The sequence below is a fragment of the Nasonia vitripennis genome, chromosome 5 (assembly GCF_009193385.2).
Source record: "Nasonia vitripennis strain AsymCx chromosome 5, Nvit_psr_1.1, whole genome shotgun sequence".
In the NCBI taxonomy this organism is placed as follows: domain Eukaryota; kingdom Metazoa; phylum Arthropoda; class Insecta; order Hymenoptera; family Pteromalidae; genus Nasonia; species Nasonia vitripennis.
Window position 1 is genome coordinate 26,327,207 of NC_045761.1, and position 23,886 is coordinate 26,351,092.

Genomic DNA, 23,886 nt, shown 5'->3' on the forward strand with positions numbered 1-23,886 from the left:
TCCGGGTTACGACGACGGCGCAGAGGTCGAGTCATTAATTGCTAAGCGGATGGCGATCGAATGGACTCTCGCCTGGCTCTTTTGGGTCAAGTCGGGGTTGGATTTTTAATTTTGCAGCGGGAAGGTTTCGCGAGACTTTTATTCCTATCGTTTTTGTCGGTGATTTTCTCATTCATAATTCAATGGAATTTGCTCGTTGATCAATTAATAGAATGGAGGCATTGTTTGCAGCGGATTGATTATATACAAAGAGTTATTAATAGCTGGTTCGGTTTACACTTAATAGATATTGTATCTCATAGCATAAACAAAGTTAAATTTTGAAAAAACCCGTTAATCAACTTTTCAGAAGCGCACGTGACCTTTTTATGATCGGCGAGGTTCATTTTCTCCTTGTAACAAGTTTCCCCGCGAATCGCGCCTGCATTTGTATATGTACAACACACGTATGAGCGAAGAGCTTTATTTTCTCCGCGTGTAGCCGTGCGCAGGCGATCGATGATTTTAATTTCGACTTTTCACCGGCAAAAAAAAAAAAAATCGACGGGGCTGTGAGTGGGTGCGTTTCAATTATTCTATTATTGCGAAATACGGCTCGTAGGTTTTGTTTACACTGCAGGTGCGCATTGATTGCTTTTGATTTATTGATTGATGGAGTTTTGTAACCGAATATATATATATCGCGCGAATGTTCGGTTTTTGTTAAGTTTTTCTTTTTTATTGCGTTCTGAGAATTCGATAGTTCATAAAGTTCATTCTGTTCGCTGTATATCGTGGGGATGCACAACAAACTTTTATATGCAGCCCAACTTCCAATCGATCTCACGATATTCGTATCTCCCGCCAATTCCCTGTCCACCAATCAAAGCCCCGTACCATCAGCCACGACTCAAACTCACCTTCCCATTGGCCAGTTCCTCGAAAAACGACACGGCACACTCGCGCGCATGCGTTTAATTACCTCTTTTTAACTTTGCACATCAGTCGCGCGCGTGCATATGTGTGCAAATTTATAAGCGCCAGAAAGAAAGAGAGAGAGAGAGAGAGAGAGAGAGAAAGAAAGAGCGTTGTAGGTTGTAGGTACAGTGACACCGCGCAGCAGTCAGTGTCAGTGATTACACGGCCGCGTTCGCGTGTTTTCCCGTTCACCTAACCCCGATCTCACGTCGTTTTATGCATACACCGATTTTCTTTCATACTCACGGACTAGCGACAACAAAGTGCAAGTATAAGACAATTGTATAACCGATGAGCGACGCAGCGAGCCGGGACGACCTCCGGAATCATCGGCATCATCAACGCCGTCACCTAGACCTCGAGTCTCGGCTCTGGAGAAACGACACCCGGAGGTGTCTAGTTCTAGCACCGTCTGGAGCTGATCAGTTCGCTCACTCTCTCCTCTCTCTTGTATCCGCGAGAGAGGGAGAGAGGAAAACCGCCGCCGCCGCGCCCCTTTGGCTCGTGCTGCAGGACTTTCGCGCGTCGACCTCGGGATCACTGCGACGCATCGAGTTTAGATAGCCAGAGAACGGAAGACATGGAGCTCGAGGAGCCGCTGCTCCAGGGCCTGCTGCTCCTGCCGCCACAGGGAATGCTGGGACAGCTCAAGGTGGGTCTTGCAACGGACATCCGGCTCTTGTTATTGTTGTTGTGCCGTGCGTTCGAGGGAAGGAGAACAGGAAATTCCGCGGGGAGCCGTTACTACTTGTTGCTCCTTTTTTATATATCTTGTCACTTATATACCATTTCCTAACCTTAAAGTCGCAGGGCCCGGGTTTTGTCTCGTTTATTTTGCTGCGAGCTTGCGCTTCATTATTATTCTCGTAGCGCGGCTCAGGTGAGTTTTTCCTTTTATTTTGCTCGAGTGTGTAGATTGTTGGGACGTTAACCTTCTTTTGTTTAGTGCTATAAACGTGCCTCCACTCACTGGATTTTCATGATAAGTTATTGGATGCGTGCGTAAATGACGTTCCGCTAATTGTGCGCTTAGAGAATTATATGGTTTTTGAGAAAGTAGAACGTGCTGTTATAGCTGTATATTTTTTACTGCGGCGAGCGATCGTTATTTATTGCAGACTCCGTATACGTGATTAGATACTGCAGACGTCTGCTGTTTATCCATGCAGGCTTGGATGGATTTTATTTATTCGTAAATTCGTAACTTATCAGGTTTTTTTCATGAAAAAAAGGAAAGAAAAAGCGCTGAACGGCTCCTTCGCGCTTCGTGCTCAAACATTTCAATATCTGCTCTGAATCATGCTTGTGGGATTTATCACTTGTATCCTGTCTGTGCTGATAATTTCTCCAGTCTTTGCAAAGCAAATTTTTACTCAGATGAAGCATTTTTCACACTTTCAAATGATACCAGAGTGCAAACATCTGATACGTGGTTTTTCCCAGAGGAAAATATTTTATTTTCAAAATTAATGTTTCATACGTATATAATTGCTTTAATATTGCAATTCAGTGTGAATAAAAGTTTATGTTTAATGAGATTTTTTAAATTGATTTGTGAGTGTGAGTGCACTCAAATTTAAAAACTGCATGAATCATTGATGACTCATGCTTTGCTCTTAACCTACAAAGAATACAGTTATTTTGATTTTATATATCAAAGCTCTTGTCAATGATTGATTATTATTAGAATGTTGCTAACTGTAATTTTGAATTTTATTAATTCAAAAATTCACTTTTCAGAAAACATGGCACAAGAAATTTTGCCAAATATTCAGAGCCAGCAAGTATGGCATACAGCGGCTAGAGATTTATGACAATCAAGAGGAAGCTATAACTCAACAGCACACACAGCGAATAATTACTCTAGAAGCTTGTGTTAAAATTGCACCAAGCAACCAACCCCATGTTTTCACTGTAAGTAATTTTGCATTGAGTTTTATCATGAAATTAATGTACCTTAAATTAGGATCAATAATAACTGGTTTTTGTACAACTTTGAATATTAATTAACTTGTTTTCATAGCTGGTTACAAAAACTGGAGTCCATCACTTCGGCTGTTGCTCCGAAGCTGAGATGGCTAACTGGATAGGTGCATTTCAATCTGTTGCATTCAAAGATGATTCTTCAAATTTAACCGTAGAAGAAGACAATGATCTGTACTGCACAAGTGGTGAAGGTGTGTTTTCTGTAAAAATAGCAGAAACAGATGCTTCAAGAAAGTGTGGTCTGGAGCTCTGGAAAAATTATACCCTCATAGTGGGAGCCACTGAAATGAAACTAATGGATGGAAACAGAATGATGTACACCTGGCCCTACCAATACATCAGGAAATATGGATACAGGGATGGAAAGTTTACTTTTGAAGCGGGAAGAAGATGCGGTTCTGGAGAAGGTGCCTTTTGCTTAGAACACAAGAACCAATTAGAAATTTTCAGGTGCTTTGTATCCAATAAGACGAAAATGAAGCAGATGCTCAATGGTGAGAATAGCCCGACTGTAGAAAATAACGATGCTCAATTTCATGCTGCCTTATCAATGGAAGCAGGATCGCGTTCACCCCTGCCGCCATCAATGAATAGTTCCAAAAATCTCATAGACTTGGACATTCCATCTTTTTCTCAAAGTTCACAAAAGCCTTTGCTCATTCCAATATCTCCAACAGAACCTGTCAAGCCACCATTACCAGCCAAGCCAAAGCCTATAAAACCTCCGAGAAAACCCGTGTTTACGTCGAAAATAGATAAAAAGACGTACGATACCGAAATCTTGGATTTGCAAACGTCCGGAAAGTACAGAAGATTGAATTCACCCACGTCTCCTGAGCCTCCCAGGAAGAACATTGTCGTCACCAACGATGAAAAACATTCCTATGATTTAGTTGAAGTCAGAAGTGATGCATGGAAAACCCATGGAATGGACAGTGTACCACACACAGAAAGGCTGAAGCAATCAAAACAGATAAAGAACGAGAAGGATAGTCTGGAAGATCCACATTACGAAACCATGACCTTCCCGTCGTCTACGCAAAATTCCATGAAGAGTAATTCTTCGTCAATTATACACAATATTCCAAGTCCGAACGATCCTCCCGACTACGATAGACTACAGCACTTCGGATCGATTTATAAAAGCAAAAATAAACCAGGATACAGAACTCCAAACTGCTCGACTATATCTCAAAATTCCCAGCTAATGTCTCAAATATCACTGGACTCGAATCCTAGCTGTAATAATTACGACGTCGTCGAGGATATGAATGCGGTCAGATTAGCTGATGACAGTCATCATGGATACGGTATGATAAGAAAGAAATCCAATTCTTCCACTTCATCTACCAATCCATTGGAGCCAAAACACAAAATTATTAACGACAGTGAATATGCCATTGTATCGAAACCTAAAAGAGTTTAGAAACCATCTCAATAAGTTTGATAGCTTTAAGTTACTTAAAATCGATTCAATAACGCGAAAAAGTTGAACTGTCTTACTGCCATTAGCACAATGTTTAGTCAAAAAGTGTCATGATATCGCGCGTCATAGTTATATAGGCAGTTTCTTTATCAAACGCACTTTTTTTTATAAATGAATAAGATCTTGATTCATACAAAAATTTAATATTTTTGATATCCTATACAAATTTAAGCACGATTCAGAACTACTCATATCTCATCATGGTCAAATTGATTTTAAGAAATTTAACGCCTTACCTTTGTGCTAAGGAAAAAATATTTTAACTAGTATTTAAATTCCGATGTGATTCTTATACTTTGTTTATGCGATATTGATCTTGTTCCTTGTTCAAATCTGACCAAGTCTTGTACATTTATTGACTGATCGAAACTCTGATCTAGTGTCTTATTGTTATATCGTAATTATTATTGTTAGTAATAGGATAAGAAACTTGAACCAAATTTAAAAAAAAATCTTATCAGATCTTTGAACTCTCAGAGTCGAACCAGTGTACTTACTATGACTTTGTCAAATAATTATACTTGTTGTTATTGTTACATCGAATTAACTTCTGATATAATATCAGAATAGGTTTATATTTTTAAATTATATTTTATATATATATATTGCATTCACTTTCATACTTAAAGTGTAGGTTATGAGGTACCTAAAGTGTCTAAACGTGATATGTATAAGAGCGACCAAAGAATGATGTACGAGACTATAAGCATAAACGAGAAATTTTTGTAACTTGTGGTTTGCCATAAAGAAAATCAAAAGTATAGTTTGAAATTTTTAGCAAGTAAACAATCAATGCTGATAGTCTCTTGTGTGCCTTGTAATTTTGTAGGGAAGGACAAGTTTTGCAGGACCAATAATTTTAGCTTATTCAGAATTATTAGCTTTAACATTTATCAAATGTAGCGCATCACAACTGTTCAGCTTTTTTTCATTGCTCAAAAAAACCATAAATGAATTGTGGCTGAAATAATTTTTATAATATTCGTTTTATTAAAATAGAATTTTTATTTTAAATTGCAAATCCTTAAACAAATGCGTTAAGATTCTAAAAATTTTATTAAAACCTTAGCTTTTAATAAAAAAGTTCTACAACATTGCATTTACAGTACTTTCAGTGAGTGAAATTCATTATGTAAGTTCTAGCTGAGCTTGTCTGACTAATGTGTCAAAAACAGCGTTTTTTATACAAGAACCTTATTTTATTTGTATATTTACAAAGTGAAAAGAAAACATTCGTACCTATGTAACAAAAATATAAAATAAATTTTTATACAACAAAACATACAATCTAATTCTATATCTAATTTTTTGGTTCTCCAACTTTCTCGTACTTCACTTTGACAACTTCCTCAACCTCTTCAACCAGCTTAACTCCATCTTCAGACCGTGCCTCCTTCATCTGCCTCTGAATCCTCAAGACCTCTTCATTAGCAACAGCCTCAAAGTAGCCATCGTATCCGTTCCGTATCCTCCTCACAGTTTCTCCCTTTTTCTTCAGGATACTCTCGATGTTCCTGGTACCACCAGGTTCGAACCATCCCAAGTTGTCAGCGATCAGGTGATTGTTCTTGCATCCATCGCAGCGAATGATGACAACACCCTTCTGATAGGCATGCTTCGATATGATCTTGTTGTTGCGAGTGTTGCACTTTTTGCAAGTAAAGGCTAGCTGTAACTTTCCTTCTATCGTACCCAATTGCTGTTTCTCTGGCTCTTCCTCCTTCTTCTCTTCTTCCAGTGCTGGTTGATTGTTGGCTTCTGCCCATATTCTTCTGGACAAAGATAAGTTATTGTGCTGGATCGTGAAAATCGAGGGCTTTCGCAGGTTCTGCATCGTGGTCACGTTGTCCTGCAGGTGCTTCAACGTCATCCTCAAGCCCAGGCTCAGAACTCTTCGCGATAAGAACATTTTTTGGCTTTTCTGTGTTTCGAACGACTTGTTCTTAAATTCGAATTTGACGAAACTTGATTGCAATCACTGTTTTTGGCTGCCAGCATAACCTAAGCGTCTGCTAGACGTTTGCGAGCGAACTGATGCCCCGCGGACAGGGTCCACCGTCCACGTGACGCAACTGATTTGTGAGAATGACGAAACATTATTTGTGCGTAGTGCCTTATTTTTAGAATATGTTTATTTGTACGCAAACAGTTAACTGTATTCAATTATTGCAGTATTAAATTAAATATAAGACATTTATATATTATCTACTTGTTTGTATTTTTAATCGAGAAAACAAAGGAAAATAGGAATACAAAGATAGACAGTGATTTTAACAGCTGCATGCAAGCGCAAATTTGACTGCTGAAAATGGTCGTTTGTCTTATACTATTGATAAACGTCAAATTTTGATATAAAAATTTTAAAAAAGCGCAAAATAACAAACAATAACAAACAAAACAAGAGTTAGATAACTGTCTATCCGTCAGTCGATAAAAATTCCAATAATCGCATAATCGATCCGAAAAAAATAACGCAGCGCGCACGTCACGCATCGGCGCGCGCATCGCAAAGCACACAATTAAAAAAGTGGAGGGGGAATCGGCGGCGGAGTTGCGCGATGCGCGCGTCGACTCGGCCCGGCCATCTTGGCAACCACATGACCTCGTTACCGTGTCCCGTGACCAGCTCACGTGAATTTCGACAAAATTCAAACGCTTAGTCAGCTCAAGCCCATGGAAATGGACATCCTGGAGCAGCACCTCGACCAGCAGGACGTCAGGTAATCGTGGTTAATACCTACGACACCGGTTTAACCTCCCAGACACGTCCCAACCTCGTCCCTCTCGCATCCGCGGCTCCTCAAGGTCACTTTATAAGCGCGCCTGTGGCGCATTTTCCTCTCTCCCTCTTTTATCGATAGTCTCACCTCTCTGTGCGAGTGTGCACTTACAAGTTACATGTGCCTCTGTGTTAGTAGAGACGATCTTGGATTTTTTTTGTCAACGAGGATCGTTTTGTTTCTTCGCCGATTGGCACTACTTGTTGTGTGTATAGCGGTGCTGCCTACTGCTGCTTGCGGCGGTGATGATGATGATGATGATGATTAACGTGGTTTCTTGTGTGTTATCTGTGCAGCAATGTTGCTACCAAAGAGGAGCAGAACAGCATCGTCATCGAGGAGGCCGAGATCGTCGACTGCGATGGTGAGTTGTCAATTTAATTGGTTCAACACTGTTGAGTGTTAGACTTATGGTTTATGAGAAATTATTGGTGTTGTGAGTTACAACGTTTTTTGTATTTTATTAGATGCGGTGGGTGAAGATGGTATGCGGTACCAGGAGACTCTTGCCTATAGAGTTGTTCATGTCAACGGAGCACCCAACACTGAAATAGAACTACCTAATGTAACACAGGCCCCTTTGCAAGTTTTAACATCTCCTATAAATGGTCAGTTTTATGTTATTGGAAGTGCGAACGATGTTTTTACAACTGCCCAAACATCTAGATCTGTTATTCCAAGAGCAACAGCTACTATTCAAGTAGAAACACCTCGAACTGCCACTACTGGATTGAAAAAGGTAAGAATAGAACTGATTTCAAATCTATTTGCTAATTGAATCACACTAATTAGAAACTTGATAACTGATCATTTTGCAGAGGGATGACAGAAGAAGAGCCACTCACAATGAAGTGGAACGCAGACGGCGAGACAAAATTAATAACTGGATTGCCAAACTTGGAAAGATAATTCCTGAATGCAGTTCCAACACAAATGGCAGTGGCAGCAGTGGTGAAGGAGGTGGAAAAGCAAACTATGAAACTCAGGTATGTAAACTTATAGTTTGTTTTACTATAGCAGTATAATTTTGATCGCACTTCATTTGGATTCAAAACTTGGTAGGATCATGTAGTATCAAGCAGTGGTATGACAATGAGTTCTTTCATTTTACAGAGTAAAGGAGGAATCTTAGCCAAAGCATGTGAATATATAACAGAACTGAGAACGGCTAATCAATCTATGGGCCAATGTTTGCGAGACAACGAGAAACTTCGGCAGGAGGTAACGGCGTTAAAACAGGCAGTAGCTCAACTCAGACGAGAAAACTTGCATCTGAAGTCGCAGTTGCCAACTTTGTAAAGAATATATTTTGTGTCGACAGTGTTAAAGTATCTAACGTAAGAGACGAAAATTTGATTCCTTTTATGAGTTATAACTTGATTTTTAGTTAAAAAATCGCTGTTTTTACAATGTTTAGAACTTTAGTAGAATTACTATGATTTTTTAGTATTTTTTTGGAGACACCTTTTGTGAAATAGACATACAGAATGAGGGATTACCACAATGTATGATAATCGTGATATCAGTTTTTTTTTATAATTTTTATATTGTAATTACCACAAGCACTCGTAGTGGTATTTTAAGATGCTGAAATCTCTACAGCTCAAAGCCACATTAGAAGACAAGAATTATGAACTTATGCATACTTCTTTGAGCAATTAGCCTATAGTAATTATTTTCTGTACATAAAAATGCTTCAAGCATTCTTTTCTTTTTCCTCGTAACAAATAAGACTTTTGTTTGCAAAACAAAGCAAGAAACATCTCTTTGTCAAATCTACAAGATCAGACTTAATCTTGATGTGCATAGCAACTCAAAAAGTTCTATTTTTAGACGAGAGAAAAAGTTGCCTTATAATGTTGAGAAATTATTTTATGAAAGAAATTAATTTTTTTATTAGGTATAAACGAAAATGTACTTTTGTAAATAATATTTTGATGTTTTCATTGACTGCATTGTTAGTTCATGTTTTAAATTTGAAAATGTTAGATATCTAGTATTTTATTATTAATTTTCTTATGCACAATGAAGCAAAATTCCTAATATTCTAAGGCAAGGTTCAAATCGCAGATTGCAAAATAAATCAGCTGTGCGTTAAACGAACGTTTAATAGATGGCTGTGAAAATCTTACGGCAGTTTATTTCGTTGCTTGTAAAGTTTAAATATGCGATCGTATTGCCATAAAAATAAAGCGCTGAATATGAGGATTACAGTAAATTATCGTTGCTTCGTGTTTCGAGCCGTACTAATTTCATTTAACTTTTTTATTTTTAATACTGTTTCTTTATGGGATACGCATTATCGAAAAAACAAAAAAGTATGTAAAGTAGAGGAGCTATATGGTTCATGATTCAGTGGAGCTTCGAATATATTATATAAACGTAATAGATCTAATTTAAAAGAAAGTTGTATTTTACGCGTGAACGTGAATGTACGACCTAAAAGTTGTAAATACATATATATATACGTGTATATATGTGTATACTTTGTGTGAGTTTTCGATAGAAGTTAGCTTCGAATCGTTGAACTGTTCAAAGAACGGTGGTATTCTGCCTCGTAGAATATGCAGTTTCAGATTGTACTAAAGACAATATAGTTATACGCAAAACAGAAATCTGGAAATGTAATCGTATTTTTTCCAGCACAAAAAGCCTTCGAAACAGCGATAAAAACGTCTGATGCTAATGAGCAAAGGACAGTTATATGATGTATAACGCGTTATCAGCTTGCAATAAGTAGTCCTATAGCCACTGAGTTAAGACTTACTATAAAGTTTCGCACAGTTGGCATTTTAAACTTTTTTTGACGTTACACAGCTAAACATACACAAAAAAAACCTATCTCTGTATTTTCTCGAATCAATGTACGACGCAAAACTGACTTAGAATCTATGCGAAACATGAGTTGTAATTGACATTGTAATATATCGTTGATGTAAATATCGCGGGGTTATTGTTATACTATTATTAAATTGAAAAAAAATCTAAAAACAAACAGAGTTGTCTACGTTATTTACTCCGAGAATTATACAAAACACCATCAATATATTGTGCATAGCTTTTTATTCGTTTTTTTTTTTACATATCATACAATGGAAATGATACTGAAGCTGCTGGAACTGGACATAATGGAGAGCCTCCTCTTTGCATCTTCAACTCTTCTCTCGTAGTCTTTCCTCAACTGCGATACCCAGCACCTTGACATTTTCTTCGTTTTATTTAATTTTTTTTTGTTTAGCCTACCATTCTTAAAACTGTCTATATTAACATTGTATAACATTATTTAACGCCTATGTATACTTTCTGTTACGTTTACATAACATAATAATATATATGATACAATAGATAATAATACTCCACGAGTCAATACGCATTTATCTCTCAAATATCTTTCTCTCAGTGCGCGAATAAGAAAAAACCTGTCGATGGTCCGACCTACGCGTCCAAATCGCGACGCCAAGGCCATGTGTTCAATTCTTTTGTATATTGCGTGTAGGGTGTTCGCGGACGCGTACGGACGGACCGAGAGCTTTTTTCCTCGCAGCGCGGATATTCCTCCTTGTTATAATGTATTGTACAATGATTATAGGATTGTATACATATTATTCTTGATCGTTGCTTTTTTTAATGGTTGTTTGCTATTACTTTTTTTTTTGTTTTTTTTTGTCGTATTTTGTGCATAGTTCAAAGTGAAGTCGACTTGGAGGTTGGCGCGACGTCGTTGGCCGAAAGAAATGCACAAAGTTGGATATATTGCGTCTATTATATAGTTGTAACGGAGAAGAACAATTTTCCGCGCGGTTCATTACAACGCTTCCATGACTTGTGTAACAGCTTTGATGTAATAATAATCGTTTATTCGTACGCATAACAGATAATCGATGGCGAGTTTTCGATTGTGTGGTCCCGAGGAACAAAGTCTCTGGCTGTTTTGTTTTCCAAGAATTAACGATTACAATTTTCCGTCTTATGTACCAGTATAGAAAGCATTACTCATGAACAATGCGATTGAACGAAGAAAAATCGATTCACATGGATCACGAGTAGTTGCTGGTCTGAGCGAAAAGACTTTGTGCCCAGGAAACGGTAGCATACGGAGATCGTACTTGATTTGAGATTTCATCCACGATCGTCGTTAAAATATAGGAATTATAGTTTACAATTATTAGAAACACATGATTTTTTTTGTCGTTTTCATTCAAATATAGATGACGTTTAGGGGTGTCCCATTTGCTTAATTTTTCTTGTTTTTATTGTCTTGAATGGGATGTGTATTGACAGCAAGTGCGAGTCGGTCTCGAGTTCGCTTTCTCTCTAATGAGTTTTTATTCCTCTTTCGCTCAGAGCTCATCGAAACATTGATCAGCTAATTCATAGTCACGATGAACAGTGTGATATAGTTATTATCTATGTACAGCGATCGAATGACATTTTTGCAGAGAAAAAATAACGGTTCGAATATTGAGAAAAAATTCTGCACATAATTATGCGGTCGTTAATCTGTGTACGATCAAAGATGAATCATCATTTTTGAAATTTGAAAAATGTTCACAAAATCTAAGTTTTTTCTCTTTCTATCTGATCTACAATCATACCTAATCCATTAGATTTATGTACAGACGTAGATCTGTAATTATGTACAACAGTCTTTCTCAAATCGCCGAGTTTCAAACTATAAACGAGCCATTATTTGTTTGTTCATATCTGTTTATTATGCGTGAGGGGAAGGAAAAAATATAATCTATAAGAGGCTCGATTAATAAGCAACGAGATTAACATCATCGTTGATTCCTTATTTTTTCACCTTTTAAGTATCGGTCCTAAGACTTGATTCATATTTTATGCAATCGCATAATTTATTTTTGGCGCGTACACGAGAAAACGGAAATGTACACGTCTCAAAGCGCACGACTAATTGCAAGTATCCCGTATACTATATAAAATTAGGATGGAAGAAAGTGAGGAGTGGAGAATGTTAATACGATTTTTCAATTCAAAAACGTGTTCTATGATTCCTTTTTTGTTTTAAAAAACTAAAGCATTCTATGTACGAACCACGTCAGTTTCGTTTTCAAAACACTTTGCATTGGTTTGAGTACATTTTCAAAAACTATTTAAAATAAGAGTCATCTCAATCGTGATTATATCTGTATATGCAAAAAAAAAATAAACTTATTTAGCAGTTGTTCTGTATGTTCAATTGTCAGGAAATACTTTTTTTCGTGCTCTTGAAAATGAAACTAATATTTGCACTTAATAACTAATGGTTAGTCAGGTATGCGCCCCGATTAGAAAACCACATTGAAAACAATACAAATAGACAGAATATTTTGAATCTTACTTATTTCAAGTCTATACAACTCAATTGACAACAAATCTTGAGCTTCTTTGAAACATAACGAACGTGCAATACACACCATAAAACAATTAGACCTTTTAAAGATTTAGGTTATCTCTATTTGTCCCCTAAAGAAAATTCAATAGGGTCGAATACTTTTCTTTTAATACATAATTGCTGAATCATCGCACTTGAATAAATAATAAAAAAAAAATCACCAAGTGTACTTTCTTTTATCTGCAGTCTGGATAAAACTCAGATTAAAAATTAAGTCGATCACAAAAAAACAGTTCATTCTCAATAAACTATTCTGAATTGCGTTCAATAAAATTTTCTAAGCCAGGATTTCCGTGGCGTTCGGATATGCTATGGAATGTTTTGATAGCACTCTCCGCGCGTGAAGCGTGTTTTTCTCAACTTGAAAAAAAAAAAATTAATAATAACACTACTTTGGCCTAATAAAATAAAACAGCCACCAGTCAGCAAACACGACCGTTCTCATCTTCTCTCGGTATTCTCACATTTCCTTACACATTAATCTTTTTTAAAATTATTTTATATAATTTTTGTGGTATGACGGCATGATTTTTTTTTTGTATAATTGGAACAACCCCAAACGACTGCAACTGGAATAATTCCCGTATTCGGCATGTTTGTTTTCACACTGGAACTCCAGGCAGTACGATAACAAGAATTTCACATAAATATTGCGAAAATTTAATCTTCTAAATTCCTAAACGCCTGCTGAATGTCTTCGTGCAACTGGTCGAAGTCAGATCTGATCTTCGCCTCGCCGTCTTTCACAGGGTCCTAAAAATTCATATTTTTATTTACAAAGGTCCAAATTTGATTCGAATATTAATATCAAAATTGATAAGGTCGGGCATAGTTAAGGAATTAGATAAGCGATCGCTTTATCTATATACATGACGTATTTGCCAGATGACAACTGATTTGAAGTGCGTAGTAATATGCTAACACAATGTAGTTTGTAGTTACGTAAGAATTTGCAAATAGTCTAACGTCACAAAGAAAATTATAGATATTTACCTTGAACTTCATGGAACTGAGTTGGTACAGAATATTTCCCATACTGTCTCGAATGACGTTCCATGTGATTTTGTTGTCAGACTGTGCCGTCGATTCAACAGCGTGCCTGGCCATGTCGTAGAAAGCAATCATGTTTCTCAGCATACCGACGGTCTTGTAGAATGGACAGAAACGATCGTATGGCGAGTAGCTACAGAAATATTTGCCGATTCAGTTGCAGCTCTAAAATTTAATTGAGCAAATGATAGTATAAGAAATTACCTGTTCTGTTGCAAGAAATCGTCTTTCAACAGCTTGGCGACTTCAAGGGTGATCTTGTCAGTTTCGGCAAGAGAAGCCTTACCGACGAGCTGCACGATTTCGGACAAATCTTCTTCCTCCTGAAGGATTTCCTTGACCTTGGTACGAAGAGGCACGAACTCCTGGAAGTTCTTGTCATAGAAGTCGTCCAATGCACGAAGGTATTTACTGTAGGAGATGAGCCAGTTGATGGACGGGAAGTGCTTGCGCTGAGCGAGCTTCTTGTCGAGACCCCAGAACACCTAGAAATAGCAAAGTCGTGAGTACCTAATATCGTTTCGTGGTAGCAAAACGGTGGTAAAGTCTTACCTGTACGATACCAAGGGTAGCGCTGGTAACGGGATCAGAGAAATCACCACCAGGGGGTGATACAGCACCTACGATACTGACGGAACCTTCTCGGTCTGGGTTACCCAGACACTTGACTCTGAAACACAGTTTTCAGTTAAAACATTGTCCCATGGTGAATTTATTAGTTTCAAGGCATGCATCAGGTACGTACCTTCCGGCTCTCTCATAGAAACTAGCCAAACGAGCACCAAGATACGCAGGATAACCGGAATCGGCAGGCATCTCAGCCAGACGACCCGAAATTTCTCGAAGAGCTTCGGCCCATCGAGAGGTCGAGTCAGCCATCATCGACACGTTGTAACCCATGTCTCTGAAGTACTCGGACAGAGTAATACCTAGCAACAAAAGGAATCTTTCAGTACTCATCCCTCAAAAAAATGGTATAGATGAAATTCGATCAACACTTACCAGTATAGATAGAAGCTTCACGAGCAGCGACAGGCATGTTAGAGGTGTTGGCGACCAGGGCGGTACGCTTCATGATGGACTCGGTAACTCCGTCGATTTCGACAGTCAGCTCGGGGAAATCTCTCAGTACCTCAGACATCTCGTTACCACGCTCTCCGCAACCGACGTAGATGATGACATCGGAGTTGGAGTACTTGGACAGAGCCTGCGAGATGACAGTTTTACCGCAACCGAAAGCACCGGGGATGGCGGTGGTACCTCCCTGAACACAGGGGAAGAGGGAATCCAAGACACGTTGACCAGTGAGCAGAGGGTGATTGGCCGGCAATTTCTCTGTGACTGGACGTGGCTGACGTACGGGCCACACCTAAAAATAGACGCGCGTCAATGAAAGAGCTGCTTGAAACTGCAAGAGGCATTTAATTTTAGTAGAAGGTCTAAATATTTACCTGGAGCATAGTGTATTTGGTCTTCTCTCCATCGAACTCTGTTTCCAAGACAACATCCTATAAATAAAACGTACATTCAGCATCATCTTCAAGTAGTAGTAAGTAATCCATCTCTATTATTGTCACTGTTCACTCACCTCAACTGTGTAGTTGCCAGCTGGAGCAATGTAGGTAACAGTACCCTTGGCTTTTGGTGGCAGAATCATTTTATGCTTAACCAGAGTATTTTCGTGTACAATACCGTACATGTCGCCTCCAGTGATGTGACTTCCATTCTTGATGTACAGTGGGTTGAATTCCCAGGCTATGGTACGCGACAGGGCAGGAGTGTTGACACCCTTGGGTATGTAAATGGAACCGGTGAGTTCGTTGATGTCTTTCAGTGGACGCTGGATACCATCAAAGATGCTGCCCAAAATACCAGGTCCCAACTCTACGGACAGAGGCTTACCAGTTCGGAGCACAGGGTCTCCAACTGTGACACCGCTGGTTTCTTCGTATACCTGTTGTATTGATGGAAGTTTGATCATCAGATAACATCCATCAGGAAAATCTGTAGTAGAGGTCTGAACTATTGCAAGGTGTATTTACCTGAATGGTAGCCATGTCTCCCTCAAGACGAATGATCTCTCCTACCAGTTCATCATAGCCTACACGAACCAGCTCGTACATAGCTGATCCAGACATTTTCTCTGCCGTGACGACTGAAACAGACAAGTATCCATTGAACAACTACAGATACCATCACTTGCAAACATCAAAGAAGAATTTCCAACTCACCAGGTCCGGATACAGCGTAGACATAGCCGAACTTTGCCTCCTTCTCGACATTAGCAATCTTTGGCAGCGTCATGTTGCTGTGTTAATCTGCAACAGAAACAGCACTCTCTCAAAACCAGTCACTCCATTTTCCACCCTGATGAACCCAAAACTACTATCTACAGCTAACAACCCCAGCCGCAGCCGCCTGTCCAAATCAAAATATTTTTAGCATAGTACACCAAACGGCTTATAGCAGTACATCAGCAGTAGAAATCCACTCAATTGAAAATCACGTGACGCGCCGTACGTCTTCTCTCTCACGAGACAGCAGCCAGCCAAAAAGCCACTGTGCCACACACCCAACTCTAATCGACCGTCCCGAAACCCGAAATCGTCGAAACCAAGACGTCCGTCGCCCTCGAACACTTGTTGAAGGAGAACGATTATTAAAAAAAAAAAAAGGGAAAAACCGAGTATACGTGTCCCTCGATCGATTATTACCAAGTTCACCTCGTGATCTCCTTCTCGCACTCGACTGTGAGAAAAACACGAGACACTTGCAGTAGAGATCTCGTGAAAAAAAGAGACAGCAAAGAGCGAAGACTGATGCAGCTCCGAAATGTCTGAGCGAGAAACGACGGCCGTCGGGATGTTCTCACGTGAGCGGCTGATGTAGGCGTAGCCCTTCCTCCGCGAGTCGCGCTGCTGCTGCTGCTGCTGCGCTGCCTGGTGTCATTACGCCGGTTTTACACTATCGCTCTTAAAAGCGCTGTGCTCTCTATAGATACGCGGAAAAGTGCCTTTACGCTGCAGCAGCTTTATTTCACTAGGGTTATTTATAATGCTTTTTTGTGTTTACGTTGCTATTCATAGAGCTTTTGTATACGTCCGATTTCCCAGAGTAATTCGGAGAGTCGAGTGCGTGTTATGACAGAGAAAGAGTTGATTTCTACACGACTGTCAGCCCGTATATTTTGCAACTCAGCTGCAGTGTCGATTGTTTCATTGTGCACTCGAAAGCTCTTATATTCCCGGACGCGTATAACTCGATTATACACACACACACACACACCTAAGTAGTGGGCCTCTCGAATAACCAGATTCCTCCGGTTCTCCCACGAATAATTATATCCCCGAACTTGACTGTACGTCTACCACCTATATAGCAGCACAGCCGTACGTCGTCACCTGGCACACTAGATAAACACGGAGGAGAGAGAAAGAGAAAAGTCGCTTACCCGTAGCAGCCAGAGATTACCTGGGTCAGTGGAAAAGCTCCGAAAACACGAGTAGAAACCCCCGGGGAAAAGCGATCGTGTATGTCTGTGTGTGTGTGTGTTAAGTAAAGCCGTCTGCTACAAGCGATGAAGCGACTTCGAGGCATATGCCTCCGGAGATGATGCGAGTACTCACCCGTCGCTTCAACTCACACTTATGCAGTTAATCTCACTGTACGAGTAACACCTTCCCCGCGAGCGGACGAAAATATTCGCGATGGCGCACGGATCAATAGGCCAGAGCACTACTCGCTCCGTCTCTCTCTCTCTCTCTCTCTCTCTCTCTCCTGCGCGTATACGTAGATATACCCGCGACGAGTCGCGACATTACGTGCCTTTGTAATTCTAAGAGTTTACGAATGAGACTCACCGGACGTAGAGCAGAGATGACGGCGACGACGACAACGTCAAGGGTGACTACTGCTGCTGACGATGATTAAGATGCGGAGACGCGAAGACTCTGAGAGACACGTCTGGCTCTTCTCTCTCTCTCTTTTGGTGTGTGCTGGCACGGCACACTACTGAGTGGATATGGAATATGGAGAGCTACACGGGAGCTGGCGCGCTGGTCAGCTGACTGCACGTGCTGCCGATCGGCGGCCTATCGCGAGCTTGGACTCGGGAGGGCCGGATGCGCGATTGGCTGCCGGGAGATCGAGATGGCCGCGAGGCGGGAGTTTTTGAATCGATCTTTTTCATACGGATTGAAGTTTTTTATTTTTGCGAATGAAAGTTTAATAGGTTGTCGTAAACCATCTATTATGACTTTTATTCAACAGGAAGCATAAAAAATGAGCTATGAGAAATTAGATCACTCAGGATAATGAAGCGCTGCAAAAAGGACGGCGCCGTTTCATCTAATTAGAGGCGGACAAGGGGAAAAAAACATCGCAGCTTCGAGTTTTGCATTATTTGCGCTCGTGACTGATTAATGGATTTTTGAAATTGCACGCTCTGCTTCGATCAAATTACTAGTGCTACTGATTTCAAATCCTGGAAATTTATGTATTCTAAAATATTTAAGGGTAAGTTTCTGTTCAAATTCGAGTATTGCTAAATTGATTTTCGAAAGTATTTTAACAGACTGTATCGTTAGCCGGCAAAGAAGAAATTCAACTTTTCCTTTTCGTTTTTTACCTGCCGACGGCCGATCTAGAGTCCGATAAGAACGTTTTCATTATATAGAGAACAAATTATACACTAAATTAAAAACTTTAATATTTCAACGTGTGTACTCGAGCGAAAACTGTTACAATTACAATAACAGCTTACATCTATTAAGCAAATTGCATCATCAGCTACAATATAATTCACTCTTATCACTCTCAAGCAATCTCTCGATTAGCCACTACCTTTAATGCATAAAAAAACACGCATCCACGTCCAGCATCGATCTCCTTACCGTACTGCACAGCTTCGCCAAAAAAGCCGACTTGGCGCAAAATAAAAAAGCTCCTTCGCTAAAATTATCTCACCCACTAAAGCCATCCCATTATCCGTAGAGCAATGCGTCTTTATCCATATAACACAAACATACAGCGCGCGTCGCCGTTATAATTAATACCGATAGCTCGTCGGTTCTTAAATTGCGACAGCTTAATTAGCGATGCCGCGCGATCGATCTGTGCGCAGTTACTCTCTTCCACTACTCCTGCATGCATACACGCGCCGACTCGCCGCACGTGCTTGCAGCGTTTGCTGCCCCCCTTTTTTTTTTTTTCTTATTCCACTATATGTACTCTCGGATAGCAAAGTTTATTTTCGCGCGAAAAAAAAATCGCGCGTGCAAGCTAAAATTCGGCTTTCGGTATAACGACACAAAGCCCGCTTATCAAGCTCGCGAGAAAAAGCTCTCGTTTCAAATGCAGCGGCCCTTGTAACTAAATACTTTATCGTCCTAATGAACAGCCGGGGTGTATAACACACGGGAGAATTCATCAGCGCTGCACACTTATCTGCAATTACTATCCTTTGTGCCGTATACGTGCATCAGTAGCGAAAGTAGGCTTTGGCGACCTCGTGACTGACAGTGAAAATCGTCCTTCCCCTCGTTTTTTTCTTCCCCCCACATTTGCTCTCTTTGCGCTCGATTATAACGATATCCACGGCGCTCGTGTAAGTGGCTTTCATACTTTTCTTTTTATAGAATTATAACGGCGGCGGCCGGCTCGTAAAAAGTTATCGGGAAATTTCGCCTCCTCTCTTCTTCTGCTATATTCTTCTTCTTTTTTTTTTTCGCTTTTGTCGTAGGCACGACGACGACGGGGATGGAAAAATGGGATTACGCCGAGAGATTTTACATGCTACTACGTCAAAGGCTTGGGGTTTCTCGTTGTGTAATTGGATGCTGGGGCTTCGATTTAATTTTTCCATATTTTTTTCAGGTCGAAATCAAAGGAGACGCAGTGCGGCCGAATTTATTTCCCGGTCGAACCCGGCAAATCCCAGGTAGAGGGCGATTTGTCTTGATTTGATATGAGAAATTCCTCTCGTACATACATTTACATAGCGGTGAAAAAAAGCTTATTATCATTTCGAGCGAAAGTTTCATGAAAATTGCTCGCTCGAGCGAAACGAAGTTACAACAATATAAGAGTTCCGCGCGGACTTTTCTGCCAGTTTGCTTTACGTTTGCCAAACTCAGTTTATACATCTTGGCACCTAGTTGCGGTCTGCCCGAGTCGCGGGAAAAGTTTACTCGGGACGAAAGTCGCTAACATTGAATTCCATCGCGCTGGTGGTATGATCGCTTTTACACTATGGGTATAAAAAACTCTCGCGCTTTAATGCGATCGTAAAACTGCCGGATAAGCATTGAGAGAGAAAAAACTCGTACAACCGTATCGAGTTTGAAGTATAGGCAAACAATTAAGTCATATTCCCGCTGGCGGAAAAATTAATTTCCCGAAAAATCCACCCCTCGCTCCAATAACCTCCCTCGTCCACGTGCGGCTAATCGGCTCTGGAAAAGCCCTTCCCCCCCCCCTCTCTCGCTTCGCGCCACATACAGCAATCAAGCTCTGAACGGGAAAATTTGATCGTCTGGCGCCAGGCAAGGCGACGCCGAATTTATCGTCGCCGGCCCCAACTTTTTTCATCCACCCCATCGCGGCGTCTTAGCGCAAAGATCCACGGTTATTGTTCTGTGTGTGTGTGTGTGTACGATGGAGACGCACTGGTGACGTCCTTTTGAAAGCGGTATGCTAACGCTTGTTTGCCCTTTTTTCTCTCGGCCACGATGCCCGATGGCTGATCCCTCGCGATGTTTGACCTTGAACACACTGGCTAAAAACGGCCATCGCATATTCATAAAAAAGGCGAAACGAATCTGCATACACACCTGCTAATGCCACTGCAGCATGACTAATCCCGCGAATAAATAATTCAGTCCTCAAGTCCATCGATTACACCCTTATCCCAGTCTCTCGAATGAATCGTCCGCGAAGAAAAGCTTCCGAATCAATTGTTGTATACACATCCCCTAAGATCAGCACACCTATACATACACATCTATATATGTTGTGCATAGACATAAGTCGAATGGAGTAGGGAGAAGGCGAAGGAATGCGGTATTGGCTTTGGTCCAAAAAGTGAAATTGTGTCTCCGTGGCCCAGATCGTGCAACGGCGGCTCGCGCGCCTCTACACATACACACACGCGCGCGCGACGGAATAATCAATCTGTAAGAGAGAGAGAGAGGCCTTCATATTTTGTTATACAGGAATTATTTTCGCGCGGACGTGATCGTTATCGGCGGAGAGGAAAGAACGCGTTGCGTAACTCGCTGTTCCTTGCGATGTATACTGGAATCAATTACTCTAATGGCTCAAGGCTTGAGGAAAAATGAGCGATTTTTGTTTTTTTGTTTTTATGGATGAATGGCTGTTTTATTTAATCTTTCGAACGAAAGAGATCTCGTATTACAAGTAGTACAAGCCTCTCTCGGTCAGGCATACGATAAAAATCGCAGAAAACAATCAATTACCCAGCACAGCAACAATAAATCCCAGCCTCGTGCACAGCATGTCCTATTCAAATCCCCGCAGCCGTTCAACTCTTCCGCCGAGAACATCCGTATCCGATCTCTCATCGTACCACCACGTCGTTCAATTCGATTCCCTTACCCTCTCTTGCTCTCTTTTTCCGGCTCTAAAACGCTCGTAAAATAAAGCGGTTTATCGCCGCGCGGGCCGATATTAAAAATACAGCCGCGAGAGATATAGCATAGCGTCTCTCTAATATAAGGAATATCCCGGTAGTCGAGCTGCTGCTGCGCACTTGACCCATTATTCAGCGGCCGTTTTGTTCATAATAGATGCGCGGCCCCGTGTCTCTGCAGACAAAGTTTTTATTTATCCGAGAGATCGATGTGTGCTTGGGATATATGTGCTTCATCGATTCGGATAATATTTAGTTGCTGCCCTGCAGGTGTGCACAAATTTTGGTCTTGGTGCCGAGCCAGAATCGCCAGCTTGGTTTTTAAACATTTTTCCCCAGCCCGCTTGAATTGAAACGATAACATTCGATTTGTGTAACGCGTAATTGAACGAGTTGCGCCTATTGTTGGAGCTTGATTAAATTCGCGAATCAATACAAAACCGCGAAGCAATCATCAAAATTAATTTTTATGTTCGATCAAAATCCATTCAATGCTACATTGTATGGGCCTTTCATCTCCCACCAAACACGAACTAACGTCCTTTGTTCTTCCGATCGTCGCAAAAACAAAAGCTCCGCAACATTCCCCAAACACGCCTCCCTAACGATCTCCCCCTCTGCGAGAAAATTTCCAAAATAAACAGTCTTCCCTCGGCAACGAATTGAAAATCGGCGCCACGCTGGCGTCGCGAGAGAAGAGAGTCTCCGGCTACAGCGAGAGAGCAGGGGCGGATTGCAATCGATAGGATATCCGTCGAGACGGCGCCGCTAGAGCTCTCCGTCATGCCGACGCTCTGGCGACTGGGCTGCTGCTACTGCTCTGGCTATTATCCGGACGCGATTCCGAGCTGACCCTTACCCCAGCGCGTGTATTTATTTTGTTATCCTTGATTTCCGGGGTAGTCGCTTTTTTCGTCAATTATTGTTTTAATTTACCAGCGGAAATACCGGCGGCGAGAAAAGTTCGGCCGTAAATTTACGATGCGGGAAAATACGAGGAGACTCTTTGTCGTCTCGTCGCGGGAGAGTATCCGCATTGGTGCGGACAACGCCGACGCGTTGCGTAATCGAGTTAGCCCTTGCTACAGCAAACTCTCCACGACATTTTTCCGAAACAGCGCTGGCATTGCGTATTCCTGGAAAAGTTCAGCGAAAAAAATATTAACAACGTGTCCGCGAGCCGATAGAGAGAGAGAGAGAGAGAGAGAGAGAGATAGGATCTACACACTCGCGAGAGAGCTTTCGACCTTACCCCTCTTGAATTCTTTTTTGTTTTTTATCTCCTTCGCTTTTCCCGCGCGTGTCAATCAATAAAAGTCGGCGCGCACAATGTATAAAAACAACGCGACAACGAGATTTCTTCATCCACTCCAATAATTCGCCGTTAATAACGTCTGTTCGACGCCTCTTTCGCTCGGCTCCTTTGACGGCAACTCGACTCGAAAAAAAGAACTCGAGAGAGAGAGAGAGAGAGAAAGGCTGAGTGTGTGGAAGTAGGAACTGGAGAAAATTCTTACCTCGTCCTCCAATTGTTCCACGCGTCGTCCTTTCCGCTTGGCTGTTTCTTTTTATCATTCGCGCTTTCGTTGATGCGCTCTTTCTTTCGCGGCTATTTTATCGTGGGATAATGCTGTATAGGGAGACGTGTCTGTGAGAGAGAGAGAGAGAGAGAGAGAGAGTTTTGTTGCTAAAAATAAGCCTGGGATGCGTCGTCGTGTGAGCGGTCGGGCTCGTGTAACGAGCGAAGTCTGGGCTGAATTAGCACGACACGTACCACTGCGTAGTAAGCTATTAACCCGTAATTATTTTGCTGGGGATTTAGTTTTTTTTTTGTTTTGAAAAAATTGTTTACTCACTCGGTTTTTCGTTAAAAGTCACGTACGCGCGTGGCGTCATTTGTTACATGCGCCGATACTTTTTTTAACGATTTTTTCACGCGAGAAGCGAGGCATCGCATGACGTTGTTGAAACTTTTTTTTTATCCTGCGGTATCTAGTATACAGAGAGAGAGAGAGAGAGAGAGAGAGAGAGAGAGAGAGAGAGATACGTCAGGCGCATATATTAAAGTCGCTCTTGATTTATCGCCGTCAGAGTCGAGGCTTCGAGTCCTAAAGTTTGACGTAAATTTGAATGTACAGTTGTATGAAAAATTTTCATCTCCGAGAGGTATTACCCCTAAACTTTTTAAGAGAGAGCATTTCTCTCAGTTATTTCAATAAAACGCCAACAATAGCACCGCGACTTCCTCCCCCTGAAATAGAATAAAAAGTCACCACCCCCTGTGTACAAACTTTCACGTCAGCTTTTCTCTCGATTATTCATCGCAGGTGCGAGAGAAAGAGAGAGAGAGAGAGAGACATAAAGTTAAGTATTTGGGTCGGTCCGATTCCGTGAGTATTATCGCATTTTCCAAAGATCCGCGGCCGCAACAGCTCTCAGAGGAAATAAATCTCGGATATGAAGCAGATCCCCGGCGTCGATGTGAAAAATCACGAATGAAATCCCCGATATTCCTATAGCTATGCCGCACTTCCGCCTCATTAACCGGCCCCGTTTCTCATCTCCGGAATTAATAATTCTCCCG

At 41.0% G+C, this 23,886-nt stretch overlaps 4 protein-coding genes across 8 annotated transcripts; 2 read left to right on the plus strand and 2 right to left on the minus strand.

Moving 5' to 3' along the window:
* Positions 1-972: 972 nt before the first annotated feature.
* LOC100121173 (docking protein 3) lies at positions 973-5,709 on the plus strand. 2 transcript variants are annotated; one of them, XM_001604711.6, is made up of 3 exons: positions 973-1,609; positions 2,698-2,871; positions 2,981-5,709. In XM_001604711.6, the coding sequence occupies exons 1-3, from the start codon at positions 1,538-1,540 to the stop codon at positions 4,367-4,369; spliced, it is 1,635 nt and encodes a 544-aa protein (XP_001604761.1). In that variant the 5' UTR covers positions 973-1,537; the 3' UTR covers positions 4,370-5,709. The 2 variants fall into 2 exon arrangements, with proteins under 2 accessions (XP_001604761.1, XP_031787377.1); XM_031931517.1 differs by lacking the exon at positions 973-1,609 and adding an exon at positions 1,723-1,837.
* LOC100121151 (DNL-type zinc finger protein) lies at positions 5,045-6,940 on the minus strand. Its single transcript, XM_003426539.5, has one exon. The coding sequence runs from the start codon at positions 6,336-6,338 to the stop codon at positions 5,730-5,732; it is 609 nt and encodes a 202-aa protein (XP_003426587.1). The 5' UTR covers positions 6,339-6,940; the 3' UTR covers positions 5,045-5,729.
* On the plus strand, positions 6,487-10,204 carry LOC100121128 (upstream stimulatory factor 1). Its single transcript, XM_001604665.6, has 5 exons — positions 6,487-7,149; positions 7,506-7,573; positions 7,677-7,948; positions 8,028-8,195; positions 8,323-10,204. The coding sequence occupies exons 1-5, from the start codon at positions 7,103-7,105 to the stop codon at positions 8,506-8,508; spliced, it is 741 nt and encodes a 246-aa protein (XP_001604715.2). The 5' UTR covers positions 6,487-7,102; the 3' UTR covers positions 8,509-10,204.
* Positions 10,205-10,255: 51 nt separating this feature from the next.
* Positions 10,256-17,720, minus strand: LOC100121100 (V-type proton ATPase catalytic subunit A). Of its 4 annotated transcripts, none has more exons than XM_003426538.5 (11): positions 17,281-17,477; positions 15,886-15,972; positions 15,697-15,809; positions 15,243-15,608; positions 15,106-15,162; positions 14,657-15,023; positions 14,400-14,583; positions 14,207-14,324; positions 13,859-14,139; positions 13,598-13,787; positions 10,256-13,357 (listed from the first exon to the last, which is right to left on the minus strand). In XM_003426538.5, the coding sequence occupies exons 2-11, from the start codon at positions 15,956-15,958 to the stop codon at positions 13,265-13,267; spliced, it is 1,842 nt and encodes a 613-aa protein (XP_003426586.1). In that variant the 5' UTR covers positions 15,959-15,972; positions 17,281-17,477; the 3' UTR covers positions 10,256-13,264. The 4 variants fall into 4 exon arrangements, with proteins under 4 accessions (XP_003426586.1, XP_032456701.1, XP_003426585.1 ...); XM_032600810.1 differs by having other exon boundaries at positions 17,126-17,305; XM_003426537.5 differs by lacking the exon at positions 17,281-17,477 and adding an exon at positions 16,369-16,572.
* Positions 17,721-23,886: the final 6,166 nt, after the last annotated feature.

What these genes read in the sequence shown, in the direction of transcription:
- LOC100121173 (XM_001604711.6), top strand. Translation starts at nt 1,538, where the DNA reads ATGGAGCTCGAGGAGCCGCTGCTCCAGGGCCTGCTGCTCCTGCCGCCA. An exon ending in GAATGCTGGGACAGCTCAAG is followed by an intron (nt 1,610 to 2,697) that starts GTGGGTCTTGCA and finishes TTCACTTTTCAG; the next exon opens with AAAACATGGCACAAGAAATT. An exon ending in ACCAACCCCATGTTTTCACT is followed by an intron (nt 2,872 to 2,980) that starts GTAAGTAATTTT and finishes TTGTTTTCATAG; the next exon opens with CTGGTTACAAAAACTGGAGT.
- LOC100121151 (XM_003426539.5), bottom strand. Translation starts at nt 6,338, where the DNA reads ATGTTCTTATCGCGAAGAGTTCTGAGCCTGGGCTTGAGGATGACGTTG.
- LOC100121128 (XM_001604665.6), top strand. Translation starts at nt 7,103, where the DNA reads ATGGAAATGGACATCCTGGAGCAGCACCTCGACCAGCAGGACGTCAG. An exon ending in CCACTACTGGATTGAAAAAG is followed by an intron (nt 7,949 to 8,027) that starts GTAAGAATAGAA and finishes ATCATTTTGCAG; the next exon opens with AGGGATGACAGAAGAAGAGC. An exon ending in AAGCAAACTATGAAACTCAG is followed by an intron (nt 8,196 to 8,322) that starts GTATGTAAACTT and finishes TTCATTTTACAG; the next exon opens with AGTAAAGGAGGAATCTTAGC.
- LOC100121100 (XM_003426538.5), bottom strand. Translation starts at nt 15,958, where the DNA reads ATGACGCTGCCAAAGATTGCTAATGTCGAGAAGGAGGCAAAGTTCGGC. An exon ending in CTACGCTGTATCCGGACCTG is followed by an intron (nt 15,810 to 15,885) that starts GTGAGTTGGAAA and finishes TGTCTGTTTCAG; the next exon opens with TCGTCACGGCAGAGAAAATG. An exon ending in GATTTCTTGCAACAGAACAG is followed by an intron (nt 13,788 to 13,858) that starts GTAATTTCTTAT and finishes ATATTTCTGTAG; the next exon opens with CTACTCGCCATACGATCGTT.